This window comes from Antechinus flavipes, chromosome 5, assembly GCF_016432865.1.
Source record: "Antechinus flavipes isolate AdamAnt ecotype Samford, QLD, Australia chromosome 5, AdamAnt_v2, whole genome shotgun sequence".
Classification (NCBI taxonomy): domain Eukaryota; kingdom Metazoa; phylum Chordata; class Mammalia; order Dasyuromorphia; family Dasyuridae; genus Antechinus; species Antechinus flavipes.
The window spans coordinates 86,159,440-86,176,419 of NC_067402.1; the positions used below are offsets into that span (position 1 = coordinate 86,159,440).

The 16,980-nt window shown below is 36.9% G+C and overlaps 1 protein-coding gene across 3 annotated transcripts in view; it reads right to left on the reverse strand.

Annotated features, from left to right (window-relative positions):
• Nucleotides 1–16,980, reverse strand: part of DPP6 (dipeptidyl peptidase like 6) — a 1,012,545-nt gene that overhangs the window by 31,442 nt on the left and 964,123 nt on the right. For 2 of the 3 annotated variants that reach the window (XM_051961469.1, XM_051961470.1), the window contains exon 18: nucleotides 7,333–7,431. In XM_051961469.1, coding sequence (XP_051817429.1) covers nucleotides 7,333–7,431 — 99 coding nt within the window. The remainder of the gene's footprint in view (nucleotides 1–7,332; nucleotides 7,432–16,980) is intronic. The other variant, XR_007947662.1, reaches the window with a different exon arrangement.

The following is a 16,980-nucleotide window of genomic DNA, read 5'->3' on the forward strand; positions in this document are numbered from 1 at the left end:
TACAAATGTGTGGGTTTATTAACAGCAACATCCCAGGCAGAAAGAAACGAAAACCCTTAGGGCTCCATGAGTCACTTTGTCATGCATGGCTTGCACAACACACAATTAAACATCTTCCCATCTCTGTTATTTTCCCCTTAGGCAGCAGTGTCAGTATCCCAGCTGGGAATCAATATTTGAAGGGATTGGGGGAGAGAGAAAAGAAAACAGGTCCTGGGTGATATAGGGACAAGGAAGAGAGAGGAGGAAAGGACAAGGCAAGGGGTGGGGGTGGGGGATATCTATGTACCAAAGCAAGATGGCAGTGCTAATTGCTGGATGGATATTGAGAGCCCCACTCTGTGCCGGAAGGGATACTTGAAGGTGGTCTGGTTACCAGCCTCTGTAGCCCCAGCTGTGCCTTGTCACTATCTAGGTTTTTTGGATCTATTCCTCAGGCTAGTAAAAACTGCCTTAATAATAAAATTTAAAAAAAAAAAACAAACCCAAAGACCAACAAATTTCCCCACTGGGTTCTTTCTCCCCAAACAAAACTCTACAAACCTTCCTTCTTAAATTTGGCATTTGTTTACTGATGGTAAACAGAACCTAGATTACCAAAGGCTTAGCAATTAACTCAGAATTAGTGGCATTTTCAATATGATTAATATACAGGTTCACCACAGGCTAGACACGTTTGCTTGGCAATCATTTTCTGACACAGGGTCTAATTACTTATTCCGGTTGAATGCTAATGCCTTGCAAATTGGATCAATGGCCCTGGGACAAGCAGAAAGGCTGGGGATGGACTTTATCATTTAAATATCCATAAAACATGGACTGGGCTGTTTCTGCTACTGATAAGCCGAAGGGCAGACCTTGGAAACTGGCCCAGTGGCCAGAAAATAGCTTTAGATTCCAGAAGAGGGTTCCTTAAGACTTTCTCTCTATCTGATCAGAGCTTTGTATAATCCAACACAATAAAACAAGAAAAAACTATTTTGGGGGAGGGGGAAGGCCAGGGGAACCATCTGAAACCTTTAAGGTCACTTTCATCTAGATGTTTTTATTTTATCATTCTTTTTTTTTTTTTTTTTCTTTCTTTACTCTTTAATGACTCATTATTCTTGTACAGCTGAGTCCTTGCTGAACATCATGTCACAGATGGAAAAACCAATTAGACATACCTGAGCAAGAACCAATATTGGGGGAGTTACCCCTAAACCTTGCCATATAAAACCAATGGTCTATGTGATTGAGTTACTTTGTCATGAAAAGAAATCAAAAGACTTTGGTGGCCCACACTTCTATTAGGCAGAGAAGTTGGGACCTAGGTGAGATCACACCAAGTGCTCCAAGTTCCATACAGCCTCTCCAATTCCTATCCTTGTTTCTGTAATGAGGTGAAGATTCCTACACCTGAGGTCTAATAACTCTGCTATGATTGTAGCATCTCCCTCTGGCCACCGAGGCACAGATATATCCTTTGCCTCCGATTCCTCCTGCCCTGTACTCTCCCTTTTCTTGGTTCTCCTAGACCTTTGCTTGTGTGGCACAAAAGATATTACAATAAAAATCTTTTACTTTCTAAATAACTGGTTTAACTCTATTGTGAAAACCTCTTTTAAATCCTCAGAATGCTAGAATAGATTAGGACAGATATTCAATTTTTGGAGTGAATTTAGGTTTCAAGTAAGTGAACACCGAAGTCATTGTGGTTGATACTGCCCAGATGTTTGTGACCATGGGTGGGGTCTTAGCATCCTTAAAGAATACCTTTTTTTTCAGCCATCACCTGGCTTCTTCTTCCTGGTAGACTGATTCTACATGTGAATTTTACATGTGCAGACAGATGGTCACTTTCATTCTTAAAATACTAAAGTCAGGTGATCTTTGGGCAGCAATTTCCCTTCTAGTCTTCAGGGTCATCACGACTCTAGAATAAGTTGTTTAGTATGCTGTGAGATTTAAAGATCTTAAGGAATTCTCAACTGTATTATAAATGATTTTTGGTAGATGATGACAGAAAAAGGAGGCCCATATTTCCTGTGGGAAAGAAAAAGGATTTCTCTTCATTATTTCTCTCTCTCTCTCTCTCTCTCTCTCTCTCTTTCTCTCGGTATTTACTTATGGCAAAGAAATGGGAAGTTAATTGGGAAAGGCAATATAGAGTAGTAGAGAGCACATGATTGTAAATCAGGACAATGGGGTTTTAATCCTGTCTCTGCTCAGGATAACTACTTTCACCTTAAAATACTATTATTTAATTCCATGAATGTGTTAATTATAAATATTCCAGATGAATGTCCTGCTCTCTATGAGAGATCAGAGAATCCACTGAAAATGCCTAATGCACAGTAACCACCTGCCAGTTTTTAGGACCTAATTCCTAAAGAAACCAGTATATAATCTCATTGTTAACTGGAATGATTGGTGAATATTGTTCTTCATTAGTTATTGTTCAATTGTTTCAGTCTTGCCTGACTATCCATGACCCCATTTTTTTTTTTTTTTTTGGCAAAGATACTAGAGTGGCTTATCATTTCCTTCTCCAGCTCATTTTACAGATGAGGAAACTGAGGCAAACCGGGTTAAGTGACTTGCCCAGGGTCACACAGTAAGTTAGCTAAGGGTAACTCATGGAATGGAAGTCTTCCTGATTCCAGGTCCAGCACTGAGTCATCTAGTCTTCCCGGTTCTTTATTAGTTGAATCTATTGAGTAACTAAGGATAAACATGAAAATCCTTTTTGTTTTTCAGCTTATTAGGAAAATTTTACTAAAATATCAAGAGTCCACAAGCTTTAGGAAGTGAAATTCCATTTTTACAAGTCTTTATCAAACCAAAAACAAGCATTGGCTATATGCAAAGCACTGTGCTATTGAATTCTGCTGTCCTTCTGTTGATTATTTCCCATTTGTCCTTTATATAACTTATTATATCAATCTTATTTATATAACTATATACATAGTTGTTTGCAAGTTTTCTCCCCTCGTTAGTTTGTGAGTTCTTTAAGGCAGGTGCTGATTTTTGTCTTTCTTTGTATCCTCAGAACTTAGCACAGTGCCAGTACATAATAAGTGTCAAATATGTGCTTATTGAAAGACTGAATGGCATAGAAAGGACAATATTTAAAGGACTTATACTCTATTTTAAGATGAAGAACATTACTAAGAATATGTTATAACAATACAATGTAGTATAGGTAAAGTGCCAGATAATTAGTAGATATCACAGATGCAATGGGAGTTCAGAGGAATGAGAGATCATTATGGGTTGGTGAAAATATTATGGAGGAAGGATATTAAGTAGCTTTTAAAGGATGGATAGAAAAGAAGAAAGCATTTAAGGCAAGGAGTGCCTTTAAAATATGAATATGCATATATGTATATTAAATATGTATATGTGTGTCCATATATGCATGTGTCTATTGTATATACATATATATGTATGTGTGTGTATATCTACACAGATATACACACACATATACATAAATACATTTTCATAGAGGACCATTGATATTATGGGGTGGTATTTTTATTTGCATATAAATTGGATTTAAGTGAGGCAAGGTTATACAGAGTCATCAACTTCTCTTTTTCTTCCAGAGATATCAAAGGTCAGTGTCAAGACAAGTGCTTGGTGATGGCCTGGGTTGCAATGGGTGACACTGGCATCTTTGATATGTAACAAGCTCTAAGCACTCCACAGAACCTGCATTAGCTGCCTTCATGGCTATTGTAACAAACTGTTCTTATCCACCCATTCCACCTGAACAAGTCTTTACATGCTTGGGATAGACATCCCCTAAGTCACTGACGGATTTAAGGCCTGTTGGTTACATTAACTCTTAAAACTGCAGGGAATAAGGTGAAAAACAAGTGAATCCTTTGTACTATGTACATGGAAATATTCTTTTTTTGTCCATGTATTTAAGTTCAAAATGAATAAAAATATTTTGATAATTTTAGTTCAATATAATTAGTGTCTTTTGTAATCTTATGTATTTTGTTTCATTCTCTTAACATTATCATGAGAAGGAGTCCATGGGTTTTGTCAGATTGTCAAGGGGGTCCCTGACAAACAAAAAGGTAAAGGCCGCTTCTTGGCTGTAATAGGGAAATACAGGAATAGCTCATGAAACATTTAAAAGCTGGCTAATGTTATTATGCAATGATAATTATGGGGAACTTCAACCCATAGACAGTCTCTGAAGTACTCTGTATGTCCAAATAGCTGGTAAATTCTTGTTTTGCTTTAATGATAATCCATTATTCAAAAGAAAGAGGAACTAATAAGGGGAACTACTATTTTGGATTTGATTATGAACATTAATAATGACCAACCTATTGCTGAAATAAGAATGACAGGAACTTTGAGGTCAAGACTTCTTTTCTCACTCCTCAAAGGACTGTTTAGTTTGTATGGCTTGGGGTTCTCCTGACAATCTAATAGAAAGTTTTCCTGGTTTTGAATACAACCCCTCTTCCTGTATTCGAGGCAGTGATTCCACTGAGCTGTCATATAAATTAAGGCAGTTATATCTCTAGCCAAAGGATGCCCAGCTAAGTGATCCTTTAAGCTCTCCCTCAGGCCCTTTATAAATATTTACATTACTACCACTTCTTTTCAGCTCACAGTGGCTCTCCATTGTAGAATTCTTTTTTGTCAGCTATCAAAGAGTATCTAACTATCATAGGAATAACTATATCCCAGTTGCAATGGCCAAATAGCCAGTCTTCAGCAGGAGGTTTTAGAGGGGATAGATTAAATGATATGTTGCTATTGCCTCTGACCACTGATCATTTAACTGTCAGGGTCTCCTGCTCTCTGATGTAGCTACACACAAAAGAGGAAGGAAAGACTAAAAGGTGATATCAAGGACTTACCTGTCACTTATCCTGTGACAGAGCTGTTATTGCATAGTCCTTTGATATATGTTATACTAAGACCTCAAGGAGTTTACTATCCAGCTCAACATGCAATATTTGCTCCATGGATACATACAATGCAAGAGACATAAATGATATAACACATGAGGAAAGTCACTCAGTTTTGTTTTCTGTGTTTTGTATCCTTAATTCTGGGTACAGGGTTTTGCAGTACTAAATAAAACATTTTTAGTGTTAGAGGTTGATCAGAGGAGTTCCCCAATCAATTTGATGAGATTACAAGGAGGTGAACCTCTGTTTGGGTTGTAAAGATCTCCCTATGGAGAGTATGGACATGCCCACTGGCATCTTGTAGAGAAGATGAAAGACATCTGGCTAAGTCTCAGTGACTGGGGCTGCCTCCAAGGTGAGTTGGTTGGTTGGAAGTCCCCTGTAGTGCCTCCTGAAAAATAAATTTCATTGATGGGGACTGCCTCAAAATGAATTAATTGGCTCCTGCTCAGTTGGGGGAGCTCCTTTTCTGGTCTAGATTAGGGAATCTTCATTGAGGATTGTGTATTTCATTCTTTCCCCTTCTGCCTCTCTTACAGAGAGCTTCTGAGAATACAGCTGGTAGATAAGGTGGGTTTCCTCTCCTCCAAAAACTATTAATGACAGACATAAGTTCTACTATAACAGTTATATGATTGTTGAGTGCATTTGAATAGTACAGATCTAATTGAAAAGGTTGACCAGGAGCTGCAAAGGTAGACCACCCTGAGATAGTCTAAGTTCTCAGATGGTTTCTATCAGGTGAGAGAGGGTCTCGCAAGAATGCCCACATGTTGTCTATGTAGCCACTCTAAGCATGGTTCCCTTCTGAAGGGATCTAAGTCTCACCATATGTTTCCCTCTGGGGAAAAGGGATTCACTTGACTGCTAAGATGTTGTTGCAATCTTAGATCTGGTTCCTTTATGAGGACAGTATTAAATAAAGAGTAGTGCCAAATTAGAGGACATTAGGATTTTGTTTTAAAAAAGTGATTTTAGACAAAGAGAATTATGATTATTTATGAGATCTGTTTTCTGTTGGCTGGCAAAATCTGTCTCATATGTGAAAAATACATTTGTTTCATTGAGTGTTTGTATGGATCTGAGGACCCATTTACCCATATTTCTGAAGATCCAGAGATGAGCTGTATTCAATAACTATGTCAGAGCAAAGTTTTGGTGAGGGCTACATGAGCCCAAGAGATTGACTTTTTAAAACTGCCCTAAGAATGAATCTGGTCTATGAGAACCCCAGAATATATTGAATCAGAATGAAAAGTAGCTAGACTCCTTGGAACTGTACTGCCATGACACAAAGACATCTCATTTGTTTTTTTCTCTTCCTTTCTTTCAAAACATAGCTCAGCCATTTTAGTAAGAGGGGCCAACCAAATATTATCTTAGAAAACTATGTTTTTCTTTCTTTTTACCTGTTGTTCATAGACTCAGTATGGGAAAGATACTGGAGTTCTCATTATTGGCAACATCCAATCGTGGTTAATGGTGGCTATAATGTTTTTGCTTTTGTTATTTTTTGTATCTCATATCATACCTTGTGGCTAGTAGATACTTAATAAATGTTGAATTGTTTATTAAGTTGAATTTTTTGATGCATATGTATGTGTGTGTGTGTGTGTGTGTGTGTGTGTGTTTGTATAAACCAAGCTCTTTTTTGGTTCTAAATCTATGATCCATTCACAGAAATAATTCAGAGAGGGGCCTGGAGTTTGGTGAAAAGCATTGAATGAAGTCTTTTCTGTGCTGAAGTGCAGGTGATGGAGGGATAACTAAACAAAAATGCCCAGTAGACCACTGGAAATGCTGAACTAGAGTCCAATAGAGAAGTCAAGTTTAGAATGAGACATTGGGAAATGGCTTCTTAGGAATAATAGCTGAAGCTGGAAGACTTTATCTTCAAGGAAGAAAATTTAGATAGAGATGAAGAAAAGCCAAGGACAGAATTTTGGGGCCTATCCAAGTATGGAGGGTGAGAAGAGTAACAGAGGCTATTAAAGAAGCAGTTAAAGAGATTGGAACAGTGTATGAATGTCATAGGGAGGAAAGAGTATTAGTCTTATCTCAATGAGATGGTAAACTTATGGAAGAGAGGGGTCTAATGTTTCTCTTTTATGCCTTGTAGTGTCTAGTATCATTCTGGACAGGTATTGAGTGCTCAATAAATACTTATCAATTGATACAATCAATAGAATTCTTTTTTTGTGCCTCCCAGAATCTCTCCTTGGCTCCAGAACACCCCCTTCCCCCAAGAACTCATTTCCAGCTGTGTGGAGAGCAGAGACTATCATTATTGGGATAATATAGTATTCTTCCACATAAGTCATTAGACAAAGCAATCTTCTACTGACAGCTGAATCATTTCAGAGCAGGAATAGTAATGAAAAATGAGAAAAAAAGAAAACCCAACACTTACTGTAATCTTCAATCTCGATACTTCTGTATTCAATTTTAGGCATCTGCCGGTCACTAATAGTCTTCTGTACGTGGGCATTTACTTCCAGCTCAAAGATTTCTGAAAAAGAGAGGAAATAATGATAGATAGAAACACACTGAAACTGTTTCTTATAAGGAGCCCATTTTTCACTTAGAGGATCACAGATTTAGAATTATAAGGTCATTTAGTGCAACCATTTCATTTTAAAGATGTATTAGAGAGGTCCAGAGAGGTTAAGGAACAGATTCAGCATTCACATCCAGAGCTTTTGATTCCCAATCAAGTGATTTTCTACCAGACAATATTACCTCTGTGTATTTAGTCATACAACTATCAGAAAAGCTAAACATGCTTCTCATGTCCATTAAATACATTTACTAAGGTTATTGACCATCACAGATTTGGAGAAGAAGACTGGAATATCAATTTTTCTCAGGAAAAATTCATTTAAATTTCTCAATTTAACTAAAAGATATCCTGAAAAGTTATTTGATACCTCATGGGTTTTACTTATCCATTTCTTGCTTTTGTCCATTTTAGCACCTTACAAGTAAGGCTTGAAGTGGACTGGGATGAGGCAGTTTGTTTTATCCTAGCCTGACTCAAGCCTTATCTTAAAAAGGGGGGACCCTAAAAAGTCTCAGGCATTCCACTTGCTTTTAGCAAAACCTGAAATAATTCCACTATATTTTGACACTGGCCAATGTTAAATATGTTCTTAAAACCAATCACCCTAAACCTTCCCATGCCCATTTCTGCAATTGGACTAATCTGTTAACTATTGTACTTATCACTAATTAAAAAGATGCTCAAACCATCCCACTTCTTCTTTTAAGTTGGTGGGTACTTGTTCACATTTTAACTGGGAAGAAAAAAAATCAAACCAAAATATACCAAGGCAAGCAGCTTGCCCATTTGTCAAATCAGTTTGAAACAGCTGAGTTTCAGGAATGCTTTACAGGGTGCATCATCCATCATAGGCAATGCAAGAGCCATTAAATCATCCTCTGACGAGCATTCTCTCAAAAAGCAACACATTCACCACATGAGCACACGTGGGGTATTATTCCTGCCTGCATGAAGTCCCCAGAAAGTTAAACTTCCCATTATGATGGGAAAGTTTTAGAAAGAAATGATTTTCATCCATGAAACTGATATATCGCTCACTGAGGTCACCCACAGATCCTTACTGTCATTTAGAAGTGTGTAAAACCAGGGGAGATAATGGTACTCATGTCTACATAATAGCAGCATGATGGATTGAAGAGTGAAAAAATTCAGTTAGTCATCTGGTAGTATTTCCTACGTCAATTGCTCCTCCAACCTTTGCTTTAGATTTACCCTGAATGTATCTAATTAACCCTTATCTACTTCTTCATGTAATTGCCTAAAATAGTACATGTTTTACCCTGTTAGTCTCCTCAAAAACCTCCCACGACTCCCTATTTCCTCAAGGACAGAATTCAAACATATCTGAAATTAAAAACCTTTCAGAAATTGAATCCAACTTACATTTCAAGCTATTTGCATATTATCCTTACCCCACTCCAAGTATTATATGGTATAAACTAAGTTGCCTACTTTCTGTTCTTTATATAGGATATTCTGTCTCCTGACGGAAGCTATTTTTTGGCCTAAAATGTTCTCTCTAGCTCAAATCTTACTTCCCATTAGTGACCTCTTTTGATCTCATGCCTGCCTTTCCCATGACCAAATTATTTCATATTTAATTATATGTTTGTGTTTCCCAAGAAGATGTAAATTTCTGCTTATAAAGAATTGACGTCAACAATGTATATATATATATATATATATATATTTGTTCTCAAGGGATAATTGTTTAATGAGACAATGGCAAACAACTACCAACAAAGAAAAGACATACAAGAAACATTGGAAAAATCAACAAAAGGAAACTTGGATTAAAATGAATCAGGAAAGGCTTCCTACAGAAGATGAGATTTTAGTTGGGACTTCAGTTGGGATTGAAGTTGGGACTTCCCTTTTTTTATTATAGCTTTTTATTTATAAGATATATGCATGAGTAATTTTTTGACATTGACCCTTGCAAAATCTTCTGTTTCAACTTTTCCCCTTCTTCTCCACACCCCCTCCCCTAGATGGCAGGCAGTCCAATACATGTTAAACATGTTAAAGTATATGTTAAACACAATATATGTATAATATATCCATACAGTTATTTTGCTGCACAAGAAAAATCAGACTTAGAAATAAGGTAAAAATAACCTGTGAAGGAAATAAAAAATTCAAGTGGACAAAAACAGAGGGATTGGAAATCCTATGTTGTGGTTCACACTCATTTCCCATAGTTCTTTTGCTGGATGTAGCAGGTTCTCTTCATTAATGAACAAATGGAACTGATTTAGTTCATTTCATTGTTGAAGAGAGCCACGTCCATCAGAATTGATCATCATATAGTATTGTTGTTGAAGTGTATAATGATCTCCTGGTTCTGCTAATTTCACTCAGTTATCAGTTTTGGAGAGACTTACAAGCCTCTCTGTATTCATCCTGCTGGTTATTTCTTACAGGACAATAATATTCCATAACATTCATAAACCACAACTTATTCAGCCATTCTCCAAATGATGGGCATATTCAATTTCTAGTTCCTAGCCACTACAAAAAGGGCTGCCACAAACATATAGGTTTCTCTTCTTAAGTATCTCTTTGGGGGTATAAGCCCATTAGTAATATTACTGGATCAAGGGCACGTACAGTTTTGATAACTTTTTGAGCATAGTTCCAAATTACTCTCCAGAGTGGTTGGATGCATTCACAACTCCACCAACAGTGTATCAGTGTCCCAATTTTCCCACATCCCCTCCAACATTCAGCATTATCTTTTCCTGTCATCCTAGCCAATCTGAGAGGTACTTAGTGGTATCTCAGAGTTGTCTTAATTTGCATTTCTCTGATTAATAATGACTTGGAGCATTTTTTCATATGGCTAGAAATAATTTCCATTTCTCCATCCGAAAATTGTCTGTTCATATCCATTGACCATTGATCAATTGCATTTATCACTATATTAAGCACTTTTAAAATATTATCTCATTTGACCCTGACAACCACTCTAGGATGCAGGTGCTATTATTATCCTCATTTTTTTTTTAATGTTAAGCAAATTGAGACAAAGGTTAAATAAGGTATGCTGGGTCACACAGCTAGAAAGTATCCAACATTTGATTTCTCAACTCCAGCTTTAGTGTACTAGTTTGTGCCACCTCACAGCCAGTCCATTTCACCTCTACATTAAATGGAGAATTTTCTTTCCATTACAGCTTTAATAGAGCAGAATGAGATCTGCTCTGGGTCAGGAGACACAGTTCAAGTTCCAGCTTTATCTGTATTTGTTAAAAAATCGCAGCCAGACCAAGTGTCTCTTTTACCTTCCTCAACTAGCAAATGAAAAAACTAGAAAAGATTATGGCTAAGATCTTTTCTATTTCTGTGTCCCTGTCCTATTTACACAATATTTCCCATTTCCATGACATTGCCTTTGAAAACCTTAATAATATATTAAAGTCCCCAAATATATCAGAGTCTAGTTTTATGCCTCTTAAAGATATCTTTCTCCATCTTTGTAACAACTGATATAAAAGGTGAAGGCTCCTGACTCTTGTGTTATAAGATTGTGGTATCAAACTCAATAGAAATGGGGACTACTAAACTTCAATGAGGATATAAGTGGGAACATTTTGACTTAGAAAACCACATATTAATGTTATCTCTGTCTGATTATGTTTCTATTTATTTTGTCTGATATTTCTCAACTATATTTTAGTCTGGCTCATTCACACTTCGCAGAGTTGTGGACAGGCTGCTGAATCTGCTTTAAGACACAGTCTATCCCAGTTTACTTCTTGCCAACTGCCACCCTCCAGAAATGGTGAATTGTGTTATACTCTTGGCTTTTTTTCTTCTTTTTTTTTTTTTTGTCCTTTTCACCCTTCAATTCCATCTCACATATGTGATTGAATATATTGGAACAATTCATAAGGGCACTTAACAAATAGGAAAGGTTGTTTCATCTGCTTCTGGGAATATAATTCAGTTGAAGAAAACATATACATATATGCATGCATAGGTCTACATGCACAGACACACATACTCTCTGTCTCTATGTCTCTGTCTCCCTCCCTCTCTCCCTTTCTTCCCCCTTCCCCTCTCCCTCTTCCTATTTATCCTCCCCACCCCCACCTCTCCCTCTCTCTTATAGTTCAGTCAACCTCCCCCCCGCCCCACACACACAAAAAAAAAGACATAGAAAAGGATCTTGAGAGCTTCTTCTCCTCATCCATTCTGAGGTCTCACAGATCTCAAGATACTCCAATATCTTCTCCATCAGGAATACAAGTCAGAGAAGTAGGTTTCAGATACTGGGTAGTTTATTAACAAATAATGTAACTTTGGGCAAGACACTTTCCTTGTTTCTTTATCTGTAATAAGATGACTAGATAATTTCTAAAGTCCTTTCCTGCCCTAGATCTTAGAGGTAGCTAGGTCATCAGGAAGGTACCTCGGACCCTTATTAGCTGTGTGATCCTAGGTGAGTCATCTGGACTTTCTCTGCCTTGGTTTCCTCATCTGTAAAATGTAGATAATGATAGCACCTACCTCATAGGGTTGTGACAGGGGACCAATAAAATCATACTTGTAGAGCACTTTGAAAACCTTAAAGACCTATATAAATGCAAGTCATTCTGTTACACTCTGGTGACCCTAATGGCAAAATTAAACCAAAACCAAACAAAAAACCATGAGCCATTTAACTCATCTGTCTCTGCAAAGAAAATCCTCAGAAGACAATGACAAGATAAACAGTGCCATTGATGATGCATCAATGAGTATTGACCTAAGCTACTTTTTACTCTATGCCCAAACCATAGAAATAGCCCCAAATCATGCGTATACATGCTGTAGGAAACCCAGCAGCATGGCCCTCAGACCACCAGGAAGTCTACGCAAATCATGCCTTCTCCAAATTAATACATTTGTCAACAAGACAGTACTTGCTGGGGCAAGCAGGAGGGGACGGCGGTCCCATGACGGTCAAACTATTTTTTTTAAAAAATAATTAACAATGGCTGGTACTACAAAGAAGAACAAAAACAATTCAAAATGGTTATCAAATGATCAATGGAATCATTTGAATAAAATTAAGTCCATCTCTCAAAGAAGGCTTGTTTGGCTATGTTGTCGTCACACCAAGCTCAATTCGCTCTCTGTACATTTTTATCTCCTCACCACCATTTCCCCACACTCATTAGAAGATAAACTCTTTGAAAGTAAGGATTATCTCACTTTTATTGGCATTCTCAGTGATTCATCCATTTTCTTGTTCAGTTGTGTTTTGACAGTTTATTCACATTTGATTTTTACAACAACATTGAGAGGTAATTGTTCTTATCCTTATTTTACAGGTGAGAAAACTGAGACAGAACAATTAGGAGACTTTTCCAAGATCATATAGCCATAAGTGTCTGAGATTACATTTGAACTTGGGTCTTTTTCTCTCTAGTTGAGTTCTTTGTGGAGGGAGTTTTCTTGGCAAAGATATTGGAGTCCTTTCATTTCCTTCTCCAGCTCATATTACAGATGAGGAACTGAAGCAAATAGGATTAAGCAACTTGCCCAAGTAACACAGCTAGTAAGTGTCTGAGACCAGATCTGAATTTAGGAAGATGAGTATTCCTGGTGCTCTGTGTACTATGGCATCACCTAGATATTTCATGATAGGATTAATCCATATTCTGTCTGTGGAGTCTATCTCCTATTTATGTCTTTGAGAATATATATATATATCCCTTTTGGCGTCTTTGCCTTTCTGATCATCTCTGAATTTATTTGCATTTGTCTTTCTCCCCTCTTCATTTCTGTTCTTTTAAAGCTCATATTTATCTCTCTTATTCTGTTCCTAGTCTCTGGAACCAGTAATACTTTTGCTTTCCTGATGCTAAGGCATCAGAATGCAAAGTTGTTCCTTTCTGCTAGGGGTGCATTTCCTCTTGCTTTTAAATAGAATATGTTATTAGTTCCTTTAAAAAATTACATTTATTGTTGAGGTAAGGGATCGCGAATTTAGGGTTACATTTATTGTTGAGGTAAGGGATCCAGAATAAGTCTTTCATAACAACTGAGCAAAAATAACTGAGCAAGGTACAAGGATTATATTTTACAGCATATGTAACTCTCTTTTCTCATAATTCCTTACTTCTCTCCTATAAGGTATATTTCATTATCTGTTATTCAGGAGCATCTGTTTTCTCTTTACTAAGAACTGAATTTCTTATTAGTGATTTTTAAATTTTCTTTACTGTAATCATTATACATACACATATGTATATAATACGCATGTGTGTAGATTTCTTTTGGTTTATTTGTTTCACTCTGAATTGGTTTATATAATTTCCTCTCATTTCTTTGATTCCCTCACAATTTTTCTCATTGTACAACAACATCTTATATTCATATGTAATAATTTTTCAGTCATTTCATAATCAATGATAGGGAAGGAAGGGAAGGAATAGGAGGAATAAACTTTTATTAATTACCTATTATGTACCAGGCATTATGCTAAGCACTTTTTACAAATATTATCTCATTTGATTTTTACCACAACCATGGGAGGTAATTGCTCTTATTATTCCTATTTTACAGGTGAGACTTAGAGCAATTAGGAGACTTTTCCAGGGTCACACAGCTAATAAGTGTCTGCAGTCACATTTGAACTTGGGTCTTTCTCATTATAGACCCAATATTCTATCCATGGCACCTCCTCTAGTGGCCCCAAATTGGCATTCATTTTGTTTCCAGTTCTCTCTCAGAAAGAATGTTGTTCTCAATACTTTCTTTGGTCGGTCTGAATAGCTTGCTGACTCTCAGAGAGGTAGTGCTGGAAAGGACCTTTGAAGTAAATCTTGCCCAAGTCTCTCCCCTTCAGATTAGGAAAAATGAGTTACAGAGAGGTTGACTTGCTCAAAGCCAGCCAGTTAATTAGGGATTCCCTTCATCTTAACAGCTATGGCAAGAAGTGAAAACATGGCTAGACCTGGGAGTACTCAGAAGACCATTTTAATGCCAGAGTCAGCTTTTGTCCTCCACTATCTATAGTTATTCTGGGGCAGGCACATGACTTTCAGGCCCTATCCTATAGCCAGCCGAGAGCTTGTCTTTATCAGACCAAGGGTTCTTGCCTATTTTATTGTCATGTCAGAATTTTGGAGTATTTCAAGTTCAACAACATTTTTTAAAGTTTGTAAGGAAAAGATTTTTTGGTTCATATCCTTTGGAAAGATAACAGATTCTCATCTTTAGTGGCACTGTGAAAATCAGAGAATTTAAGTCAGGAGACTAAGGTTCTAATTTTGGTTTCTGTGCTGAATCCCTTTTGTGACCTTGAACTAGTCCCTTAAGCCTTCACAAGTCTGAGTTTTAAAGTAAGAATAATAATACCAAATTAATTTTCCTTACAGGATTGTGATTGTCAACTGAGACAATGGTGGCCAGAGTGTTTAGAAAACATGCAACATGCTCTAAAAAATGCAAGGCACCATCAGGTCTGACTGGCTTGAAGAATGAATGGAAAACTCCAGATGGTGCCTCAGAGACTGCTTCTAGATCATTTTGAGCTTTTCTCTGTCTCTGTCTCTCTCTCTCTCTCTCTCTCTCTCTCTCTCTCTTTGCATTTCTGTACCAGGCTTTGTTCCAGCTCTCCACCACAATGCCAAACACTGAGAAGTCCTTAATAAAAGGCCGGATGGCAGTCTTTTAGATGAAAATATCATAGGCACCAAATGAAAAAATGGTTTTCTTAAGGCTTACCAGAGAGTTAGAGCCAGGGTTTGGGTCTCCTAACCCACAGGCTAATAATGTTCTGTCTGCTTCCTATGGCAAAAATATATGCTATAAAGGTTAAATAGCCAGCCTCTGAGTCAGAAAGACCATAATGGAAGAATAAGTCTTTCACTGAAGTCATTCAGCCTCAAAGTGCCAGGCAACAGTCTAAAATTATTGCTAGAAAGGTACCAGTTCATCTGCATCAGAGAAGTTCCTTATGGAGTCTTCCTATGCTGATGAAATCCTAGTATTTGTCCCCTTCCAACATTCCCCTCCTCCAATCTATGGATCAAATCTCACAACAGGTAAAAATCTCACATAGTACACCCACTTAATACAAGATATGACTGTTAACATGAACTAGAGGAAGCATTTGTTGTCCTGAATTATTCACTGCAATGAATTAAATAATCCAAATCAGAAAACACTGTTCTTTTGGAAACAGGAAAGAGCTTTAGACCAAAGACTTTGCTGATATTCATTACAGGATGATTTTATACAAGTGACAAATATTGTACCAAAACCCCCACCAAATCTCTGCTTAACAAAGAAGCCTTTCCCTAGTTTCTCTTCTATCTGTTGATGTTCTCAGACTTTTCAAGATGGAATGGACCTTCTTACCTTTACATGAGAAAATGGAGGCTCGGAGGAGTGGCTATTCCATCAAAGTCACAACGTTGGTTAGTGGAAGAGTTAGGATTGGCTAGTTTCTTTAAATTTTTTTTTTTTTTATCAATTGGCTAGTTTTACAAAATGAAGGGGAAAATCCTCTGGCCTAGGAGTTAGAGCACCTTGAATGAACTCCATACTCTGCCACCAATTATCTAACATCTCTAAAACTGGATTTCTTCATTTCTAAAAAGAGGGTAGTGGATTTGATGATGGTAGAAGAAGTTCTGTCTCTATCTTTAGAGGATCAGGTTTCAAAACCTATCTTTGATATTATCTGTGTAATACTGGGACAAATTATTGGCCTCTTTGGGTCTCAGCTTCCTTATCAATGAAAAGAACATCTATAAAATTATTTGATAGTGATTAAAAATGGAAGTCTATGTAGCACAATGGATACAATGCCAGCTCTGAAGTCAGGAGGACCTGAGTTCAAATCTAGCTTCAGACTCTTACTAACTGTGAGACCCTGGGTAAGTTATTTAATGCAGTTTGACTCAGTTCCCTCATCTGAAAAATAAACTAGAGAAGGAAATGGTAAACTATTCCAGGATCAAGAAAACCTCTAATAGGATTATGAAAAGTCCTATATGACTAACTGACCAAAAGAAAAAAAGTAGACTAGATAAGGTATACTACATCAAAAGCAAATAAACACAATGTTCTATAAATCCAAAGAAACCAATCCCTGGGGTATATGACCCAAAAAAGAGGAAGCAAATAAAAAACCCCCAAAATAACAACCACTAAACTCTGCTGAGAAAACTGGAAAACACTCTGAAAGAGATTAGGTTTAGACTAACATTTCATATCACATATATAATAGATGGATACAGGTGGATACAGGATACAGGATCTGTAACAGCCTATGTCATAGATAAGACAGAGAAGAACTATGAATAGGGGAAGTTCTTGAACTAAAAAGAATCACAAGAAATAAAATGGATATATCTATTATGTAAAATTGAAAAGATTTTGCACAAACAAAATCAGTACAGTTAAAATCAGAAAGAAAAGTTAACTAAGAAAGAAATCTTTGTAGCAATCTTCTCTGCTATCCAATATTTGCAAAGAAATGATTCAAATATACAAGAA